Source organism: Haemorhous mexicanus, chromosome Z, assembly GCF_027477595.1.
Source record: "Haemorhous mexicanus isolate bHaeMex1 chromosome Z, bHaeMex1.pri, whole genome shotgun sequence".
Classification (NCBI taxonomy): Eukaryota; Metazoa; Chordata; class Aves; order Passeriformes; family Fringillidae; genus Haemorhous; species Haemorhous mexicanus.
In genome coordinates, this window is record NC_082381.1 from 50,604,885 (window position 1) to 50,628,138 (window position 23,254).

General features: G+C 39.3%; 1 protein-coding gene across 1 annotated transcript in view; it reads left to right on the plus strand.

Moving 5' to 3' along the window:
- PTCH1 (patched 1) overlaps positions 1-17,983 on the plus strand; it is a 68,008-nt gene extending 50,025 nt beyond the window's left edge. The window contains exons 17-24 of the mRNA XM_059873770.1: positions 1,415-1,598; positions 3,093-3,373; positions 4,879-5,016; positions 6,935-7,077; positions 10,026-10,125; positions 11,489-11,743; positions 12,778-13,324; positions 14,780-17,983. Of these exons, the coding sequence (XP_059729753.1) occupies positions 1,415-1,598; positions 3,093-3,373; positions 4,879-5,016; positions 6,935-7,077; positions 10,026-10,125; positions 11,489-11,743; positions 12,778-13,323 (1,647 nt within the window). The 3' untranslated portion in view covers position 13,324; positions 14,780-17,983. The remainder of the gene's footprint in view (positions 1-1,414; positions 1,599-3,092; positions 3,374-4,878; positions 5,017-6,934; positions 7,078-10,025; positions 10,126-11,488; positions 11,744-12,777; positions 13,325-14,779) is intronic.
- Positions 17,984-23,254: the final 5,271 nt, after the last annotated feature.

Below are 23,254 nucleotides of genomic sequence, written 5' to 3' on the forward strand. Positions count from 1 at the left end.
GACCAAATAAAATATGCCTGAGGTTACCACAGCATATGACTGCATTTGCTGTAGCCACTTGTAAGTGGAAATACATTAGGAATAACTCCTTACACTAAAATCAGATTTCAAATGCTGAAGAAGAAATTCTTCAATAACATACCTTCTCTTCTCTGAGAGTCATCATCAACTCACTGTGCTTTCAGGCAGAAAAATAGTGTTTTTAATGAGCTTCTTGGCAGTTCTGCTTACTGTCTTTCTTTTTTCTTCCTGGCATTAAAGGTGACAGATTTACAGAGTACATTGTTCAAAGTTACTGTAGTGTGTGAAACACACTCCTGTATAGCAACATGCAACATGCTGTCAGGTCTGAATGAAGCTTCACCAATGAATTAGGCAAAGAAAGGGAGTTGAAGAGAAAACCTTCAGTGAGATTTTGTTTAGCAGAGTGTACCAGGTACGCTGTGGAACAAATGCAATTGGACTGCAGCTGCTGATATAATTTCCTGTGCCTGGGAGGGAGAAAAGTGTGGTGCACCCACAGGGGTTGAGCGCTGTACTGTGCAGTTCCAGAGACAGCTTGAAGACATACAGTTGTTGCATATCCTGTGGACTAATTGAATCCAGATCCTTGGAATCTAACTTTTTTTTTTTTTTAACTGCTGTCACTGTTGTTTTTCATTTCATTAAAAAGACCTGGAACTGGAGCTCAGCCAGAATTTTAAATAAACAAAACAAAAAGTCCCAGTAATACTTTTCACCCATGGAGTCCTCTGCAAGAGCTCTAGCTGTGCAGGATTTGGCTAACAGAACCCTGCAAGTATACCACTGCTGTTTACCCCACGGATGCATTTGCCCACAGTGACCCAAATAACACGGGGCAGTCGTCTGCTTTTTTGACGCTGGGCATTTTCTGAATACATAGGTCGTAGGAGGCAAGTGTTAGCAAAATTTATACAGATGTTGTTTTATTTTTATAGCTCTCCTCCATTTACTGGGTGGCATTTCCTTCAGTGTTAACAACAGAGGTTAACTGCACACAGACATGTATAGGGACTCTTGCCAGGTTTTCTTTCCGTGTCTTTAAATATGTTTCTCCAACTTGGTTGTTTTTCATTCTTGGCTGCAGTCTTTCAGAATTTGGATTTAACTGGTTCAGTGTATTCTGGAACCATCTGTTGATTTACTAGTTATTGTAAATATTATATGAGTACTAATTTATGAATAACCACTGTCGCTGCATTTTCTTAGATTTTGGTTTTGTTGTCCAGCAATAGTTTACTGATAAGTCCCTTCAAGTGAAGATTCATCTTCTTTTGCTTTTACCCTCCTGTACGTGTGTTGCATCTCCAGGCCATTTGCTGAAAGCATTATGGCAGGAGTGCTGAAAGCAAAACTTGTTCTGAAAGGCTTCTAATTTTTTCCCATCTTGCAGTTGACTAAACAGCGTCTGGTGGATGCGGATGGAATCATTAACCCAAATGCTTTCTACATCTACCTGACAGCCTGGGTTAGCAATGACCCTGTGGCGTATGCTGCCTCGCAGGCCAACATCCGCCCGCACCGCCCGGAGTGGGTCCATGACAAAGCAGACTACATGCCAGAAACACGGCTGAGGAGTAAGTAGTGTTTCATCTTAACATCCTGCAGTTTACATGAGTGCCCCCACTCCTTCCTTCCAGCACCAGTAACCCCTGATGCTGCACAGGGCTCAGAAGCAGAAGCAGGAGAAGACATTGTGTTACGCTGTAGTCATAGGAGATCCAAGCACCGCTGAGACTGTGACACCATTACAGGGTTTTATCATGTTGAATAATGAGTTATAGAACAGTTTAAAGCTCTAAAATTTTATAGTAAACATTGCTTTTTTTAAAGTGTTGCCTGATAGTTTTACCTGTGTGGGAAACCTGGGCATTTCATTAAATTCCTGCCTAAGTTTTTCTAAAATTTCATTACTGAAATTCTATCATGGTTGTTCTCAATTCTTAATATCAAAGAAATTTTTACCAAGGTAACTCATACACTAAGCTACTGCACTGATATCGTACAAGAGCTAGAGGGACTAGGGGAGAAGTCCCACTTTGCAGCATTCACTGTTTTCCTGGCACCAATACCAAAAGCTGGCTTAGACTGAGCTTTCAATTGAGGATTGCTAGTTGGACACCAGTAGGGAAGGAGAGAGGGCATATAGGGGACAACTGGTGCACTTGGAAATGTGGTTGGATAACCATGCTTCAGTGTATCCAAACCCTAGAGCTTTGTGGCAGTCAGCCAAGTTTTGTCTTAATGAAAATTTATAGTTGAGATTATAATAGGGCAAATCATGTTAAGCAAGTCAACTGAATGAAGCTGCAGGGTTGGAACACACAATGGCAGTAACCAAAAGCTTGTTGAAGAAGCCTTTTCTTTTCTAGTCATAGAGTAGACCTTGCATTACACTCAAAAAGAAGAATGGAGAGTGTTGGTTTGTCAAATTATTAGGGATACAAAATTATATATTTCCTCAGTAAGCCATTACTTCTATATTATGGGGATTTTTTCCTCCACTGATTTCCATCTGAATGTGGATTTCTGCATCTGAATTTCCAAATATTTGATGGAAATCTTTAAAAAACAACCAACCTGCTCAAGCCTAATTTTTCTCTAGTTTTGTGTCAGTGGATCTCACTTAATCTCAGGGAAATGATCTTTGATGTTGAAGAAACTGCATAAAAGAGGAGCATTTGGATAAAATTTTTTTAATTATGTGATTGTCTACTCCTATGTTGCAGTTAGGGATTTTTGACTAGGTATTCTGTAAAAAGCACTGTAACACTGATCAGGATTAAATACATGGATTGACATATAACTTAAATTATATATAACTGTTAGGGAACTTGGTGGAGGCTGTGTTCATCCCATTACACTGCATGATACAATAGAGTAATCTCACATACGTTTCCAGTTTCTCTTTACTGGAGAGTTTTAAAACTATCATTAATTCCAAACAAGTAAATTTAAATTCGTCACCTTTTATGCATTTTGCTGTGAAGATTAAATGTTTTGCTAACTCTGATCTCTGTATATCATCTTCTTCCCAAAAGTGCATTTTAACACTGCTGTTGTTTTCCTAGTTCCAGCAGCCGAGCCCATAGAATATGCTCAGTTTCCTTTCTACCTCAATGGATTGCGCGAAACTTCTGACTTTGTGGAGGCTATTGAGAAAGTGAGAGCTATCTGTAATAACTACACCAGCTTGGGGATATCCAGCTACCCTAATGGTTACCCATTTCTCTTCTGGGAGCAGTACATTGGACTTCGTCACTGGCTCCTCTTATCCATTAGTGTGGTTTTGGCTTGCACGTTTCTGGTGTGTGCCCTCTTCCTCCTAAACCCCTGGACAGCTGGGATCATTGTAAGTTTATTATAAGGGTCTTTGTTGAAGTCAAATTCCTTTCAGCATAGCTCTTGCTGTAGTCGGGAAGGTTTTGTTTATGTCTGGGCCTCTGGTGGAGTATGTATATTGCATCATTCATTATATATTTATTCAACTTGAGGGGGTAGGGTTCATGCTGAAGGTACAAACCTTAATAACTTTAATCTTCTGGCCACCTTTTTTGCCGGTTTAAAGGTTTCTTAGAAAGGTACATAAACTTTTACCCTTGCTCAAATGCACACTAACATAAGAAATAAAGACACAGAGGAAAATTAAGAGCTTTATTAAAATAATTTCTGATTCTGTATTCCTTCTCTTCTTTTGTCACACATAATTTTTTTTAAGGCAGTCGCTTATAACTAGCTTGTCTGTAAATTTTCCCAGCCATTCTGGATGCAATTTTTCTGGAAAAAAATGAAATGCTCATGTTGTATGGAACAGACTGTGGAAAGTCTGTAACTGAGAGAGGAGAAAGAGCATAAAATTGTAAACTGCAGAGAATACTCCTCCATGCTTTCTGCAAGGCACCAAAAGCCTCTCAGTAAACATTCAGTTAAATTGAATGATGATGTCCCTATGTTTAAATTCCATAAACTATTGTATGGTTTATAAAAAGCCAGAAGTAGAAAAGTATAAAACAGTTACTAGTTTTTTTAATGTACATTTATATGACAGGTATGTTAAAAGGTAAATGTTTAGTCTAGAATATTTTTCATAGCACCTTATCAAGCAATTTATGCTATTATGCTTGATTCATTAGCTTATAAAATCATTTATTGTAGTGCATACTTTTTCTCCTTTGGAAAAGGAGTTTATTTTCAGAGTCCACCATTGCTTTTATGAGTGTGTCTTTTTTTTTTTTTTTCTTTCTCCTGCTTGGCTTTAGCTACTTTTAAAGTTGATTCTCCAGATTTCCTTCCCTCCCTTTTCCTCAGCTTTTTTTACAAGGTAGATCAAAGAAAAATAAAAGCTTCCTCTTATATTTAACTGTTCACTTTGTCCATGTCAATCCCCCCCAAATACCTTAAAAGCTGAGAGTCCCTCTGTAACCTGAGACTCATCAGCTGATTATGGCATTCCGTTTCTTCTGTGCTTTAGACATATTGTCTAAAGAATAAAATAAAATATTACAATAAATTAAAAAAAATAAAGAAGGATTGTGTGAAAGATGGGTGAAAAAGAAAAATGTACCTTCTGGGAGTATCCATGATAAGGAGGAATAAATGGTTTTTCAGCTCACTGATGGATCATATCCAATACAAAGCTGGTGCTTCACATGTTAACTGGTTCTTAGGGTGTAATTTAGACTGGCTGTGCAGCATTCATTGCCATTGAGAATAATGAAACAAGTAAGAGCACCTTGTCATTGGGAATATAGGATGGCTTTGAGGAATATGTCCTATGGTAACCACGTTATTTGGAAATGTCTTTCTCCTCATTGTCTGGAGTATAAGAAATACTGATAGATGTTTGAAATCATCTAGGTGGTGGTGCTGGCTCTGATGACTGTGGAGCTGTTCGGCATGATGGGTCTAATTGGAATAAAGCTGAGTGCAGTGCCTGTGGTTATCCTGATTGCTTCTGTTGGCATTGGTGTGGAATTCACTGTTCATGTTGCTTTGGTACGTAAAATCAAGAAGCATTCTAAAAACATCTTAAAATAAAATGGTGGCAATGTTCAGATCACAAATCCTTACAGTTTCTTGTCAGTGACATGATTCTCAGAAGGAAAATGGTCACAGTTTTGTGCACCTTTCTGTTTGTCTCAATGGAACAAGAGTTGATCTTCATGAGGCAGTTCCTAGCTATTGAGTCAGTCTCCCAGGAGACAAGAGAGAATACATTTGCTGTGATACCTGTTTGTCTGATTAATGCAATTATATAAAGAAAACAGAGATCTTAAATCACCTTGCTTCATTCCAGACTCTCATGATCCTTGTCTGAACCCTCAGTGTTGCTGCATCAGCGTTACACAGTTTTTTGTTGCGTCTTGCATGTAGATTATCTTGCAAAAGAGAATTCTTCAGAGGAGCTTTTCAAAGTTAGATATTGTGTCACTTGGTATTTCTGGACTTCTTGAATGTGAACATGTTTGAATTAGTAAAATCTGCACCTTCTTTTCAGAAGCCATTGGCTAATAAAAGCAGGCACAAACATGCGGTCTCTAGGAAAACATTTTCCTACTGTTTATCTAGTGGTTTAGATGATGTACAGAGTTAGGGCACATAAAGTCACCCTAAATGAAAAGAATCATTCTGAGAAAAACCCAAGTAGAAGTAGGGTAAGGTTAAAGAGGAGCAATTGGATCCCTCAAGTGATGACATATTTTTTCCCCTGATGGTACAGATAGACTTTTGGAGGTAAACGAATTTGCTAGGACTTGGAATAGTTTGGGAAGTGTTAGTGTAGATGAGGAAGAAAGAAATGACAGCTTCTTAGTATTGAGGACTTAAAACAGGAAAAATGGAATAAAAAAGAAGAGTTGTTTGTTGACAAAACAGTTGTTTCTAGATGGGAAGGAACTAATTTAATTTACGGGACTTTACGGGTCACCTGTGCCTGATATTAAAATGCCAGGCAAACTGAAAATAGTGGTTTTCTCACATTGACACCGGAGATAAAAACTTTGGCACGCATAAATAGTCAAATCAGTGTCATATAAACAAAAAGGTAGTGCTGGAACTTTTAATGCCAGATTTAATTGAGTTTAAGAGTGATTCACAATCCAGTTGTGGGTCAGTTTTCTGCTATTGCTTGTGAATTGTGACCTTGTTTTTTTCTAGTTCTGGAGAAAAGAGACCTTAATTCCAGGACTGTGAGGAAGATAGCTGCTTCAGCACATAACTTAATAGCCAGTAGGGAATTAACTAAAGAGAGCCCTTACAAATCACAGTAAGAGGATCAGTCAGGTTCTTGTTTTCTTAAACCATTAAGTCATACACAGAGTAGACAAATTTATAACAAATTTATAACTCCAGCATTTGCATGTTCTTGATAAAGCTTATTCATACAGAGTGGTAGAGATGAAGACATTCACTACAGATATTGTTGCTCAGGCACTACCATGTTCAGCACTATTCCTAGGATAATTTTGTATATATAGAACTGCTAGCTTTGAATTACTAAAAGTTTCAAAAACTTTTTTGAGGGAAATGAAAATGTTAAAAAAGTCATAGAAGCCATGGACCCACAAGAATGAGAGGAGCAGCCCTACCTGAAGTGCTTTCACCAGGATATGGGTTCTTTTCAGGTGGAAATAGGCAAATCCAGAGACAAAAGGCCACTGTTGCAAGAAGGCATTGCTTCCAGAATTATTATGGTCTGGCTCTGTTATCAGTGCTTACTCTGGATGTGTGACTTCAGCAGCTGCTGTGGTATATCTGCAGGATCAAGCCTTCTCTCAAGGGTTAGCTACAGAGATAACTTTGATAAACTGTAGTTTAGAGTAATTAACTGATGGAAATCTGTGTATGCTAGGAGAGAGGCTGTTTGGAAGGTTGTATACATCTGCCTAAGGAGATGGACTTTTTTGTTTTACAGGCGTTTTTAACTGCCATAGGAGACAGGAACCATAGGGCTGTCCTTGCGTTGGAACACATGTTTGCACCAGTGCTAGATGGGGCCGTGTCCACTCTGCTTGGGGTGCTAATGCTTGCAGGATCAGAGTTTGATTTTATTGTCAGGTAAAGCATTTTTGTGTTTTGACTTTCTTTCAAAAATAAGTGTGCTTTTATTTTTATTCACTTCAGTGAATCTGTCATTTTATTACTATGCATGGTGTGTCAAGTATGCTTATGTCATGGTCCTGCTTTCCCTCTGTTTTATTAACTCCTTGTTACTTGCTAGAAATGGTAGTGTTTCCATTGCTGACATTAAAATCTGTTCCAGGAAAATCTGAGACTTAGCATGAAGGAACACAAAAATGTTGCTCTTTAGAAAGTTTGCTGATTCTGGGTTTGAATTAGTTCAAAGCATCTTGTATTGTCCAGTATTGGCTGCAGCTGACCTTTAGCCTTGAGGTCCTCCAGACTTCTTGCATGCACAGGAATTTGTATGCAAAAGACATGTGAACCTACAAACATTCGTCTGTGCTGCAAGTGACTCTCTCAGGGCCTTCCCCTTCTATCCTTATGTAGGTTTTACATAATGAGGAAAAGGGGTGGGGGGGATGTGGTGGGGGAGAAGGCGCTGTTTGGGAGCTGGGGAACCATAAATATGAACACAGAATTTCATACTAAAATTTTGTACAGCAAAGCCTAAAGGCCCTTCTGTTTAGAACTACAAGCAGGCTGTTTCTTGTGAATATAATTAAGAATGTGTGTTTGTCAAGTATGGAGGAAAGCAAGTCTTTTCTTGAGGGGAATTTGAGAAGTGCAATGAAACAGATCCTCTTCTATTCCAAACAACCTGTGGAGCTCTGCAAAATGGCTAATCTTAGAAGTAACACAGGCTCTTTGTGGTAAACTATAGCACACACACACAAAAATAATCCAAGCCCTAAAATGGAACTGAGGTAGAACTGGGCCAAATAAAAATGCTCTGAAAGATGGCTTAACTACTTAGGTAGACATAAGCTGGATAGATGACTAGACTTAACTGACATCCATTTGACAACAAGAACAACAAATGTCAGGGGCAGGAACTGAGAGAATGACTGCTAAATCTCATCAGGCTTTTTGTTTATGTATGAAAGAGATTTAAAGAAAGCAGGCGGTTTGCAGTTAGATCTCATGAAACCCACAGGAAGATTATTACTATATAGGTATTCCATGTTCCAAAATAAATTTTTTCCTCCCGAAATCACGATTTTTTTACTTTATTGAACTGGTATTGAAGAAATAGAATTTTACTTTTAGGTCCTAGTTTTGTAAGGGTTAGAATATTTTGACATCCAGGTTACTGATAGATTTAACCTAAATTTACAGGGGTTTATTTTTGGTGTGCTACTTTCCTACTTAACAGATGAGATTTTGGCACACATTTTTGTGTCATAGCAAATGGAAGATTGTAGCAGCCCTTCACACCAAATTTGGATTGGATGTGCTCTCAGTTTATAAAATGAGCCTTTCAACTTTTCAACTTATGTTATTTTACTTTTTTTGGCCATCAGTTTCTGTTTTTATAGCACAATCTCACTTCAGCTTGCTGTGTTTAAAAAATATAGTAAAATAAACTATGGGGAGCCTGAGCATTGTTAGAGTGGGCGAAGAAGATCCTAAACTTCCGGAAAGCGACAGATTAGTCCAGCAATGTGGAAGATTAAGTAAATTAACAGACACTGTATACACCAACTGGTCAAAACTATAATCCTCCTGTTTATTCTAACGTTAGATGGATGAGATGCAAATGTTTTTAATGTCTGTTGTTGATCTGTGTCCCAGTTTAAAGTTCTGGAGGTTTATGTTAGTAGAGTAGATTGGCTTGCTGATTTTTGTTAGTGCAGATCAGAAATTCCCAAATGTTTACAATAGCAGGATATTTATAGTTTTACAGGAGTCTGATATATTTGATCAGATGTGGAAACAGGGAGGCAATAAAGTTTGTTGCCAGCTAGACAATGTAATCAGCAGACCCATTAGTAGCAAACTTGCCCTCTGTTCTTCTCCTTTGCCTTCTCCTTCAGGAATTTACCAAGACTGAGTCCTTGAAATCATTAGTTACAACGCAGCCTTAAGTTTAGTCTGAGCCCCAGCTGTGCCGAATACCAACTAGCAAGACTTTCCTTTTACTGACAGGTTTACCTTGGTATTCATGAAGGATCCCAGACCTTAGCCCTCAGCGGTGGGAAAGGACAACTACTTGTGCACTTTTCTCTTCTTCCATAGTATTTCAGCCTTTATGTTTGAATTGGCTGACGCAAAACAAGAGTATTCAGAGATGCTAAATTGTTCAACAAAAGATTAGCCTGCAATGCAGCTCTGCCATTGTGGAGCGCTCTTACTCAGTACAATGCTGAAGCTTACTATAGAAGGGGCATTTTCTTTGCAGAAAGCGGGTTCCTGTGTTGTAAAAGAGTTGCAATTCAAGCTATTTGGTAAAACTGGAACTCACAGAATTCTAGGCGTTAAGTTTGATTAATGAACGGCAAGGAAAACCCTTACCTGATATACTGTAGATTTAATTAGACATTCTGCTGTAAGTTGCAGAAGCATTTCACAGTGGATTAGCTGCTGGGAGAAGAGGGCTTCTTTTCCTTCTACACTAAATTGTTTAAATTCTACACCCTTCACTTCATTTGTTTGCTTCTGCTGGGTTTTCACTAATGGGGGCCCCTTTTCATTGTATTTGTGCTTTCAATCCATTCAGCCATTCCCTGCACATTCCATATTTTTGTGTTTGTGTAACACATTCATAAATAACATTACATGCTTCCAGATTCTGGGAAATTAACAAATTTAATTTTTTCTTTCCTTTTCAACTAACACTTTGTGGAATGTAGCTTCTCTAATTCAAAAGGTAAAACTCCTTATATTTTATATGGAAAGTGATACAATTGTTTACTTTGATGTTAGTAATATGTTAGAGTTAATTTAGTATCTGTATTATTTTAACACATGTAGGAGTAATTTGTAATCTCTTGTTTCTAACAGTGGCTATTCTCTCCCCCCAAACCATTTAAACTATACTTCAGGTATTTCTTTGCTGTTCTGGCAATCCTAACCATTCTGGGAGTTCTCAATGGATTGGTGCTGCTTCCTGTTCTTCTCTCATTCTTTGGACCATACCCTGAGGTCAGTAAAATTAATGGTGAACAGAAAAAAAATACTATGTCTGTGCTGCTGTCCCCCTCAATCACCCCCTGGTTTTAGAAAGTATTTTTAAAGTTTTCTTAGATTAAGTTTCTTGCTCTCAGGCTTCCTTATAATTTTTTTATTAAAAGTGCTGTTTGTTATGTAGTTAATACTACTCTTTTTTAAGGTGTTTTTTTTTTTTTTAAATAAGTCTTGTTTTAGAGGTCACAATAAGCAAACCTGATAGTGTTATTTATACTACTAGCATAATGTGATGTGCAAACAAGCTTGTAAAATAAGGATTTCCCTCAATATTTTCCAAAAGATAGCTTGTTTTGTACACATACCTTCTACTTTCCTACTTCACTGGCTCTGTTGCATTCCCGAAAGTTTTTAACTGAGCAGACCACCAGGAAGGCCTGTGTGGACCAACAAACACAGTGGTGGTCTATGGACCACACCTTGATAACCATGACTGGTCTGCCAGAAGGTCCCCGCTGCCCAGTCACCTCTCCCTGAGCCATTCTCCTTCCTCAAGTAGCATTTTTGATGTGGGGAAGGCTTCACTTAGATGTAGATGACTTTACAGTACAAAGTCCAAGTCCAGATTCCAGGATTCAGAGATACCAGCTTTATATTTGGTTGTTGGCCACTTATTACCTACCCTGTAGTTAACACAATTACTGTGTTACGTGGGGTTATCTTTATCACGTGTCAATAGAATCAGTGGGCTATGTTTTACATGTCTATATATATGTGTGTGCCCAAGAATAAAACACGAGGTATGTATTCAGCACTGCTATATTTCAGAAGTGTTTGGGTTCTTTTAATATTAGTAGAACAGTTTTGACAACAATGTGTACTCTCCTAATTCCTAACAGTATGCATGACTTGTCTCTTACTCAAACAATATGAATGTGTGTGTTATTACCATATATATATATTGCTGTGATGCGTGTATCCATCTCTTTGCAAACAGACACAGAGTAACACTGTCCCAACCCACTGAGGTGATTTTATAAAATCACTGCTAATGCTTGCTGAAGGGGGAGAGGAACCCACATATTGTTTTTATTTTTATATTTGCAAGTGCATGCACATACACACGTGTATGCTCTTCCTGATACAATGATATACAGCAGAATCTGTGTAGTCTTGTTTACATATGTATCTGCAGGTGGAGGTCATGTCTTTTATACTTCCATTAATCTTTTTCAGTTCAGTATCTGTGTTCATCAGAAAACTCTTGCTAAGCTTGCTGTGGCATGGCAGGGTGTATTTGGCAGAACATTGTTTGTGTCAAGCACTAGTGATTAAAAGGGAAAAGCTAGCTGAATGTGACTAAAAGTGTTGCTGTCACCAGGTTTCTCCAGCCAACGGACAGGACAGATTGCCCACACCATCTCCTGAGCCACCCCCCAGTACTGTGAGGTTTGCACTGCCACCTGGCCACACAAATAATGCTTCAGACTCCTCTGATTCTGAGTACAGCTCTCAAACCACAGTGTCTGGCATCAGTGAAGAGCTGCATCAGTACGAGGCCACACGAGGTCCTGGGGCACCGGTCCATCAAGTAATAGTGGAAGCGACTGAGAATCCTCTCTTTGCAAGATCCACAGTAAGTAGCTTTCATATGTATTAGCAGGAGGGCAAGAAGTTTTTTGGTGTGGTTTTTTTTTTGGGTTTTTTTTTTAATCTATTTATTTTTGTGGAAAACTCTTTCTGACTGATTGTGCTTTGTGACTTGGTGCCAAAACCTGTTTGCAGGGAGTGAAGGTTCTCCTCATTCTCTCCTTTAGAACTGAGCTAGGGGTAAAGTGGTGGTACAAAAGCAGGGCCTTTGGCATGGGTAATTGCTATTACATCCTATTGGCACCAGCCACAAGAGAGAGCTCTCAGTCTGTTTTCAGAGAGCAAAGGAGGAGAGATTACAAGATCCCAACCTCTTTCACACAGCTCCTTGTAGATTGCTATCGTATACCTCTCTGTGGCAGCACATTTTGGAGAGAAAGATTAGAGCCAGAAGAAAGCAGTTTAAACGTTGTACCTAATCTTGAGCCTTGTTGCATCTTGCTACTGGGTTGGCATAATTGCGATTTTGAAGGAAAGTGAAAAAGCTCTGTCTCCTACCCCTGCTGATGTTGCATGCTGAGCTGCAATGTGGATCTGGTTTTGTTCAGCAGAGGTCTAGAAATAGGTACAAGCACAGCCACATTTGAAGTTGGTCACGGTTTATTGACTGATGTAGCTGCTGTGCTTCACGCTCTTTATGGAAATCAGAAAACAGATTCCTACAGTCTATACAAACTACCCCACTAACATCCTGTGTATGTTCCCTGCATGGAATAGCCTTTTCCAAATGCCTGCAATTCTGCTTGTGGAGTTAAGACCAAGTGCTTGTCACCCATCCCTTTGAAAAGATGGACCAGCATGGAGGAAGCTTACAATAATGTTTTCAGCTGTCATCCTGTGTTTTTCTGAAGATGTGCTTTCCAGGTTTTAATAACTTCAGACAAAAACCATGGAAAAATCAATTATCAGATTCCACAACATTCCCTTTGTAGAGTCAAAGCAGTATTGTAATTATTCCCAGCATAAAACATATTGCTTGCTTTGCCTTGTCAGAGCCGTAACCGTGCGTGTCTCTCTCAGGTGGTTCAGCCGGAAGCAAGGCACCAGCCGAGCCCTCGGCTGCAGTCGAATCCAGAGCCCAGCACGCAGCAGCCGTGGCATCAGGGCAGACAGCCCAAAAGGGAAGCGAGGGAAGGGCCGCGACCACCTCCTTACCGCCCTCGCAGGGACGCTTTTGAAATTTCTACTGAAGGGTACTCGGGACCCAGCAGCAGCAGCAGCAGCAGCACCAGGGATCGCTCGGGCCACAAGGCTCGCTGCCACAGCGTGAGGAGCCCGGCGTTCGGGGCCGCGGGCGCCGCAGGAGCAGCCTACTGCCAGCCCATCACTACTGTGACTGCCTCGGCCTCGGTCACTGTTGCTGTCCACCCTGCCCTGCACAGCCACAGCCCTCGGGGAGTGAGCTTCCCATCCTACGAGGGACACCACGAAGCCGGCCATGCGCCGTTTGAGGACCCCCACGTGCCTTTTAATGTGCGGTGTGAAAGAAGAAATTCTAAAGTGGAAGTTATAGAGCTGCAAGATGTGGAATGTGAGGAGAGGATACCTGGCAACAGCTCACAATAAGGTAGGTCCATCCCGTGTAACTGCAAGCTTTGGCCTGTGTTAGGCAATGGTGTGATCAAAAGAAAGAGGAAAAATAAAGTTTCTCAGAGATAACTTTTCATAGATAGCACTACTTACAGGTCACACTGATTACCTTAAATCTGCCAACTGTGAGTATAGTACAGTTTGCACTAGACATGAGGTTGGCTAAGACAAAGCACTCCAACACTGGGAAGTCATACTGTATTCAGACATTTACTACTTCGAAGAGCCTTGCAAAATGGATAAGTGCATCGTACAATCCTAGTTTACCAGATGAGGAGAATAAAGCAGAGATGTATAACATCTTTAGAACTGTACGACTGCTTTTACCATTGTGTAAGTCCTGTCTTCTGAACCCTGAATCAGGCATGCTCTAAAACATTGTATGAAATGACATTGCCTAGGAGAGTGTAAAGTTGCCAGCTACTTCAGGAGTTGTCATCTCTTGAATAAAATAGTTTGTGAAAGAATTTAAAGTCCATAATAAGGACTGAATCCCTCTAGAAGATAAGCCAAGTCTGAAGTGGGAAGTCCTACCATGCTCAGCAGAGTGTCCCCTGCTCTTAGGAGGGGCCTTCAGAAACCTCCCCAGTGACCTCGTACACTGGAGGTGTCTGAGCTGACCTCTGCCGTGCCAGGGGCACCTGCAGTGGCAATTGCACGTTTGCACAGGATAGAGCTGCCCATTGACTTTTTACTTCTTGGGGCTCTTACATGAAAAACTACTTCTCACTATTTTTACTATGTTCTTCTCTTGCAGGGGAAAAAGAAGGTGTTAGAATAGTTATTAATCTGTGGATTACTGTTTTTTCTCTTTGCTTGTCTGAGCTTTTCAGTGACAGACACCAGTCTGAGCAGAGCAAGTAATTTTATTTTGATTCTAGAATATTTTGCATGTACTCATTCATGCATGTGTATGCACACACATACAGAGTTTTGATGGAAATTTTTATGATAATTCAAAATGAAACCACTTTCTGAATTATAAAATGTCTCTCCAAACATCCCAAAGAGTAAATAGATGTGAATGCCTTCAGCCTTGCAGTCTAGAAATATGACAAATAATAGTACCCACAGAATAAGGAAATACTTGGGCTTAGTTTTTTCAAGCTGAAGTGTATGGTAGTGTGAGACTCTTAAATAAACTCAGTATTCATTGTAGCATACTTCTCCTTCAACTGTTCATTGTTTTTTGACTGAATTTGTCACAGCTATCTAAAACTGGGAACTTAAAAAGTAAAACATCTACATTTTTTTAATTGGCATCAGTATTTCTTCACCAGGAAATTAATGACTGAGATGAAAGTAGAGCCAGCATTTCCTGACTGCTAACTCTAACCATAAGAATCATGAAATGAATTGGTTTCGTTTGATTTGTTTGTTTTTCTTGAAATTTAGTGAACATTTGCTTTTTTCTCTCTCCTTATTTGTACAGGGTAATAACTGAAGCAAAGAGGCCAAAGATGGAAAACTGTATTCCAGAACTGCTTGAAGAGAAGAACTGCTTGAAGTTGTAGAAAAGGACATGCTGCATCAGGACAACAGTTCACTGTTACTGTAACCTATTGTATTATTTTGTTAAATATTTCTTTTAAGTATTTAAAAGATGTACACATATGTAATATACAAAAGAATGATGTAAAGTAGTATAGTCTGGAGTCATTTGCCTTTGGGCAATAGAATGGGGACAAAATTGTGTGCTCTTTGTACTTTTTGTACATTGATATCTGTGCCACAACTAAGCTTAATCTAGTTCTAAATTCCAGCATAAGTTGCTGCTGCTTAAATATTTTATAATTTACTTGTATAATTCTATGCAAATATTGCTTATGTAATAGGATTTTTTTAAAAGGTACATGTCTGTTTAAAATATTTTAAATTTGTGTATCACAACCCTGTGGTAGTATGAAATGTTACTGTTAACTTTCAAACACGCTATGCGTGGTAATTTTTAAAATAAGCAAATATGAAGAAAAGCAAGTTAATCTGGGAGGCTTAAATAGACTTAGCTATGTGCAGGTTTTGTTTTGCTGTATGTGTCCAAGTGTGCATCTGGAAATATGCATGCTTTTGTGTGTATGTTCCTGGTGTACTCTAGTTTCTCTTTTGCTGTATGTTAACACTTGGTGGGCTTACAAACCCACTGATGCTGATGTGAGTCTGGCTTTCCCTGTTAGTAGGCACTAGTGAAAACTCTGTTGTTGTTTACCAATATTTACAACTATAGACTGCCATCATCAGAGGCCCAACTAAAATACTAGATAAGTCAGGGAGTTGAGGTTTAGAATTATGTTTCTGTTCCCAAACCCTTAATGTCTTGTTTCATATGACTTTAGTCAAGTCACTTAGCTGCCCCATGCCTCAGTTTTTCATTCTGTAAAATGGCTATAATTACACTTACCTACCTCCCAGGAATGTTGTGAGGCTTAATTACAGTTCATATAGTGCTTTGAGGTTTCTTTTCCCCTCACAAAATATGCCAGGTAAGTGCAAGCACTATAACCATTATTTTTTCACTTCCAAAGGTGCTGGATATTGACTGGTGCTGGTGGTTATAGAAATACAATGAGCATCTGCCTTATTTTGATACTGTTAATTTTGAATGGCATTAGAAGCTGGATAATGGATTGTTTGATGGTGAGCCACAGCTTAGCTGAGTCATTACAGCATTGAAAGCAGCATCTTTGGTCACCTTATTTTCATGGCAGGAAGGAGTTAATATTCAGTAATAAAAATCAAACGGAAGGATTAAAAAAAAAAAAAAAAGTATATTCACTTATAAATATAAATGGCTTTCTGGTGGGCCGGGATGGTAATGACACCTAAGGCCTGGGTAGTTATTTTCTTTATTGTTTGTGTTTTCCCATGCTGCATTGGCACTTTTAATTATAACAGCTAAACTGGGATCTCTTTGCGAAACTAATTTAGCTTTTTGTACTATTATTTTTAAACTAAAAGGGGATTGCTGCAGGTGAAGGGTCTGGAAAAACACTACAATCTGTGCTCCAGTTGGAAACAAACCATAGGAACAAAGAACTTTAATTTAAAATAATGCAACACAAGTTTTCATTGTCTCTGTCTTTATTTTAAATCTTTTTTTCTGCCCTTCACCAAGCTGTTTTTTAGAGCAGGTAGATGTTCAGTTTTGTATTCAGAGCCAAACACAGCCAATATTTTCAGTTTCTAAACACAGCAGTGGTGGGGCTTTTCTTTATGGATACCTGAACAGCAGTGGCCAATTCTTTGATGGGAAAGTGTTTTTCTCCAGTGGCTTCAGGGAGTCTATCTTTGCCTACAGACCTTGCCAGCAAAACAAATGGGGATAATTAGAATGCACAAATTTCCATGCCTTTTTTGCTCACTTGAAAACACTTTGATATGAGGCACTTGTTTACAGATCTCCAATGTGAACGCTCGAAGAGCAGGTGGCGAGAGCCTGGTGTCATTCCCGTGATACATAAGCTACTGTTTCAGTGCACACCAAGGGTTGATGTCGCAACTGCCTACTGGTCCAGTTCACTGTCTAACGTGAAAACTCTTGATGACAAAAAGATGAGGGGCCCCAATTTAGCACTAGCAGCATAGTGACCTCAGATCATACAAACTCTGCAACAAAACTGTATGATACTAATTGGAAGCCGCCTTCAACCACCAAGCTTGTGCGCTCACGTGTCAGAGATTGGCAGGGCTCCCACTGGCACCACTCCGTGCCGCAGGCTGCCTTGCTTCCTGCTCTTCCTCGGGAGGGAAGGGGCCCAGGGCAAGTTGCAGTGTCTCCCACCTGCCCCTGCCCGAGTCTTCCTGCGTGCTTGCGTGTGGGTGAGCTGTCTGCTGCTTTGTGCACAATGTAGACCTTCTTCTTCGATAGTCACATTGGCAAGGGGAGAACTCAGTGGCTGGCAACATTTATTTTGTTTTGGTTTTGTTTCTTAACTTTTTTAATCATGGGTGATATTTATATTTTTGTATCATAAGAATGTTTTTCTTACAGTATTTGTCATGCCAGTTTATAACAAACAAAATGCAGGGATTTTATTTCTATTGGAAACACTATTACAGTTATGTTTTTACTGTTTAATGGATTTTTATTTGTATAGAGTGCTTACTAATGTTAAATAGGAAAGAGTATATAACATTTACATTATGGACTTGTTGTAGCTTTTAGTGTAAGGAGTTAAAAGGAAAAAAAATATTCAAACTGGGTCTCATTGCCTGCCTGTTTGGTAGGAGTGGGTTTGTGTCATTTCAGTTACAAAGATAAAATTATGCCATATAATTTATTTATATGAAAATTTATTTTTGTAGTGTACATAGTAGTCATCAAGTCTTTTGACAGAAGTATATTTTTAAAGAGTTTATATGTAATGATGATACCATTATGTTTTGGAACACTGCTGAGATACAATTACAGTGCACACTTTTCCTTGTAAACCCCCTGGAGAAAAGAAAGTGTTTAACAGTGTTAAGAGAGAAAGAGAGTGTGAATATTCATACAATTCTGAACTGTGTTTTAGTTGCCATTTGTGATCTAGCGTGGTTCTCATTTTAAGCTTTGAATGGAAATTGTACAAACTCTCTAAATATTAATGTTCAAACACTGATAGAAATTCTAACATGAATAAAAAAATATTATAACTTACTGGTTATAGATTTGGTTGTTTATGGAATGCTTCTTTATTTGCTGCTGGTTATCTCTGCAGGTGCAACCATGCAATCATTCTGATTTGGAGCATGAATCTGAGACCTTTCAGTATTTGGGATGTATGGGATATTCAGATTTGCCCATTTTGCAGCAGGAGCCATTTGTTACCCTGTCTCAAGGGCAGCATGCTGGTCCTTGTCTGTTGATTCTGTCACCTTTGCATGTTGGGGGATAGGTTTAGGATTGTGTTATGCATGTCATTCTCATTCTGAATGAAGCAATTTGTTGACTAAAGCACTTTATATGAAAGGTTATTTCTTCTTAGATGTGGGAGGAAGTTCTTTGTCTTTTTCCATCTCTGTGGTTGTGCCCTAAATTGGATAACAGAATCAGTCTGGCATTTCCACTTTGTGGAAGAAAAAAATAAATGTGTGCTGAGTTCTGAAAACTACAGCCCTCCATAAGAAGGGACAAAATTCCCTCCGGGAAGCGTGCTACTGCTTGCCAGCCAGGATGCAGGCCCCTGTGCCCCGCACAAGCCCCACTAGGCAGGGAGGAGAAGCTACAGTGGGCAGCAGAGAACAGAGTAACAACATCTGTCTGAAGTCATTTGCATCGCAAACCACAGTGTGGTTTCTCCTGTGCAGATACTCTGAGAGCCTGCAGTCCTTTACTTTATCCTTTAACCCTTAGATGTTTTTTTACATGAGACTTCTAAACTTCTCATAAGGAAAAAGCCCAAACCTGTCTTGAGATAATTTATAATTCATCCTTTACTTTCCATGGCCAGAGTAAATACAAATACAGTTTTCAATTTTATGTTTTCTGGAAGTTTAACCACAAAAGAGAAAAGCAGAGTTAAAGGACTTGAACTGCAAAACTTCAACACATGTTTTTACTACTCAAAATACTCTCCCTCACACCCTCAGGATTAGCCAGCCTGAGTCAGGTTGCAGATTTGGCTCCTGTGGATACAGCCCATGAGAATAGTGCTCACTTAGGCCTTGCTTTAGCTCAACTCACTCACTTCATCTTTTATGTCTCAGCCATCCATGGGAGCTGCTCCATTCACACAGCTGGAAACCATGTAAATAAATCAATACATTCTGTCCCTCAGAACTTGGGATTTTTTTCCTTTAAACATTCTGTTTTGCAACAACAATAGTTATTTACATAACATTACTTGTCATGTTTAGTTTTCTTATCATTTTGCTGTCAGTCTGATTAACCCCTGGTAAGAACTTGATCTGATTTTTGCCAGAGATCGGCCATATTTATTCAGGCCTTAAGTAAACATGTGGCCAAATTTTTATTGGCATAATGCATGTATTTAACAGCTTCAGGAATGCTACATGCTGCTAAACTGCAGCAGCACTGATATATGAACAGGTGTTTCATTTTTGTTAACTTTTACTCCCAAGGAGCGTTTGAGACACTGACTGTTTGTATCTGAATATACCATTGCCAAATTGTAATTATTTTTAATTCTTCAAGCAATGAGAACAATTACTACTTTCCAACTGCATTTAATCATTCTTGTCTTTTTTGCTGCAAACATGTTGAATCTTATTGCTAGAATAGGATGCGTGCCAGGCAACAGCAATACCTAGCTTGAATGGCTTGAAAAAACACACTCCCAGTTTAACTTTCCCTGGTTAATTTTGGCTAATTAAGCACAAAAATGAAGCAGTACTCTGCTTTGGAAAAAAGAAAAAAAGTTTAATTTATATGCTGGCATAATTGATACTGCAAAAATAATTTTGCTCCTATAGACACTATGAAAGAAATCTCTGGCTCAGATACTTGGCTGTCTGCAGTGTCATCCAGGCCACTGATCACCCTACCACAGCTTTCCTTAGGAACATTTCCACTCCCATTTAACAGCTGTAATTGGGTGGGTCACTAGTGTTTCAGCTGCCACAGCAGTTGAAAAGCAGCACCTTGCCATTGGTGCAAGGTAAGGCTGCAATGGAGAACATTGTATTTAGGGTTAATGATGTCCAGAACACATGGCAGCTTGTGTTTTAGCCTGTTTTGCTAATCCAAGCATTCTCACAGGCTCTTCTCCTGGCTTAACTCAAGCTGCCAGTTAAAAGTTACTGGATCTGTGAATCTCCTAGATGAATTAGAGTGTCAGGAGTGCACAGTGGATGCAAACTTTTGCACAATGGTGCACAAAAAAATGTAGCTTTTCCCTCCAGTCTTTCCATCCCCTGAGCTCAAATCTTTGCAGTGGATCCATCTTCACAGGCTCCTAGCTGCCCAACACACCACAGCCTAATGAAACCTGCTGGGGAGCAAGGCCATAAACCATAGAAGCTGGGAAATGGGGAGATTGGAAGCTGGAGGTTGGAAAGTGTTTCTTAGGCCCTGGAAGGGCCCTGCCTTGGTTGAAGAAGGGCTAGACTTCACTTATGGGTGTGTGAATGAGGTGAATGAGGATTTCCCCATCTGTTGAGTGGGGAAAGACAATTGAAATATTTGAAAAGTGATTTATGTAGAAACGAGAGACATTGGGAGGGTGCTCTGGAAGAGGGAGAGCTCCACCATTTGATTTAGGAGACCCAAAATGATATCATAAATTTATTTCAACACCAAGGTAAAACTGATTTTACTGCTCCAGGCTGAGTCAAGGTTAGCACCTGAGGATTTTTTCATCTGAAGTTTGTCTTGAGGAAAAGATTTGTAGGAAGGCATGTCTGTCTAGGCTTTTGAAAGAGAGGAGAAGGGAAAGGTATTTAACAAGAATTACTTGGCAACTAAGAGGAACTCAGAGGAGCAACACTATTGTGCTTATTTTCCAGATTTTGTAACTTCGATGAAGGGAAATCTTTGGTCTTTACCTGGTGACAGATACCGTGTCTCATCTGGGAGACAAGGGGTTGCACCTCTATGGTCTGTCAGATCTTGGCAGGGTATGTAAATGGGAAGCTTCCTTTAGGAGAGTCTGCCATCATAGAGTGCTGCTCCTGCACTGAGCTAGCTTTGCTGACAGTATATATATGACTCTGTAAGTCGCAAACACAGGTGACCAATGGCCCTTGAGATGTCTAAATTTAAACTAATAATCTCGAGGTTAAAATGCCAATTGACGATTTCCTAGTCACCAAACATATTAACCATCTACAATTAGAGTTCACCTGTGAGACAAACAGGTTATTGCTTCTCATTAAACAAAGAACCAGATATTTTTTCAGCTATTAAAACTAAAAAGATAAAATATTTAGGCACCTTATTTCAGTATAATCTTTAATGGTTTGGTGTACAGTAAAAAGTGTGATCCTGGTTATGCTGTTCATACCCTTCCTTTAATTCACAGTACACAACTTGTACACTATGGATCATCCCTGTGGAGGTGTCCTCTGCTGTTGTTGAGGTACAGAGATTTCTGACTGGGATGCTTCAGCTCATTCTTGAACTAGTTGCATGTAGCTCAGAATCAAGTAGAAAAATACAGGTTTTTTTCCTTTAGACTGTAATTGTAACTGAGTCAATGGTGCTCTGGTACTTCATGAGGGGATTCACATACTTCAGGAGCCTTTTGAAACTGCATCTGAAGCAGAAAGTTGCAAACTAAGAAACCGCTAACAGCTGATTTTGTTTGTGGAAGGGACCTGTCACACTCATCTGAGATGTGCAGAAGAGCTATGCTAGGATAGCCTTGTGAACCATAAACCTAGGCCTCCAGATCACTGCCATTATAACCAGTCTTTCTCTTATATTGCAATATTTTACAATTGTGTTCTGGTTTTGCCCTTCTGTATTAATTTACCACTTTTTAATTTTTCTTCTGTTTAAATCTTCGAAAACCTTATAAGTCAAGGAAATTACTGCACCATTACCTCTGTGGAACCACATCTATGTAGGGCAATATTTGAGTGCGGTTCCTTTCAATTTCAATATTATTTTACTCACAGCTGCAACACTTCTTCCTTTCTTAGGCCTTCCTCTTCCTTGCTTTCCCCCTTGTACATCCTTACAGGTATGTCAGTCAGCATGACATACAGAATGGCTCATGGTTAGCTAGTGAATGGAGTTCTGCCCACACATACCTAAGACACAGTTTGAATTTTTCAAAAAGCCAATGAAAAGAGCTAGTGCAGAAATACAAGATCTCTTGTGCATCACTAAGATTACAGTTTTGGTTTGGGGCTGGGCAGGCCTGAGGAAGCCCAAAAAATAAATCTCTGTATAAAGGCTTCAGAGTGTATCTCCTGGGAAATTATTATCTGTACTTCTGTTTTGTTTACTTTTTGTTTTGTATATGTTTCACAAATTATTTTATGATTCAGGTCTTGCATTAGTCTAATGGAGAGTTTACATTTTTGAAAGCCATTTTTATTGGACATGCTTAGAGGAAAAATTAATGATAGAGAAAGCCCAAGATTCTCCTAACAGAAGGTGACATGGGCTCTGATCCTTTGTTTCACAATCATGGCAAACAACTAGGTCTGTTCAAACTGGAAAAATTAATTCAGAAATCGGATATGAGTGCTGTAATGATAAAAATACATATAAGAAAGTTTGAGTTTTGCTGCTAATGAGACTTGTTTCAGCTTGGCAACATGGAACTTGGAGGTTCTGCATGCAGTAGTACACACAGACACAGTGGTGCTGGTTTTTTTGCCTTGGTAGATGCAGGGTGAAGGGATGCTGAAACACAGAGAAGCAAATAGGCTTGTGAGCTGTACAGTAGAAAATATAGGAAACAGCAGAAAGAGGAATAGAGAGAACTACACCTGAGCCCATGTAGGAGGACTCACAAAAATTTCTTTAAAAGGTGCATTTGAAGTTTGTGTAAAATGACGAGGGGTGTCATTCTGATGGACAAGGGAGGTTTGGCTGTGCCTGCATGCTGAGCATAAGAGCCCAGTGTTCCTACTCAGAGGTGAGGTGATAACTTGCTTTGGGGGATATTTTTTTATAATGTTGATGCTGGCTTTTTGAGTGTTTTTGCAATGTGTGTGTGTCTATGTGTGTGAGTGTGTATGATGGGAAACACGCGAGTGTGTAGTAAGAACTGTGGTTTCAGTGTATGGAATTTGCTACTGGCAAGTTATTTTGGCATTGAGTCCAAGATAAATACCAGTTAGGCTTATGTTTTTGCATGTGCTTTTTTGTCCTGAACTGAATTAAAAGTCTCCCAAAATGCAGGCAGTTGCACCTTAGATTTCACATTTCCCGTGGGGCTGACATTCCCAGTGCATATTGCTTCATTTTCTGATTCTGCTTTAATTTTTGTTGTTCAGCAAAAGGGAACCATAGAAG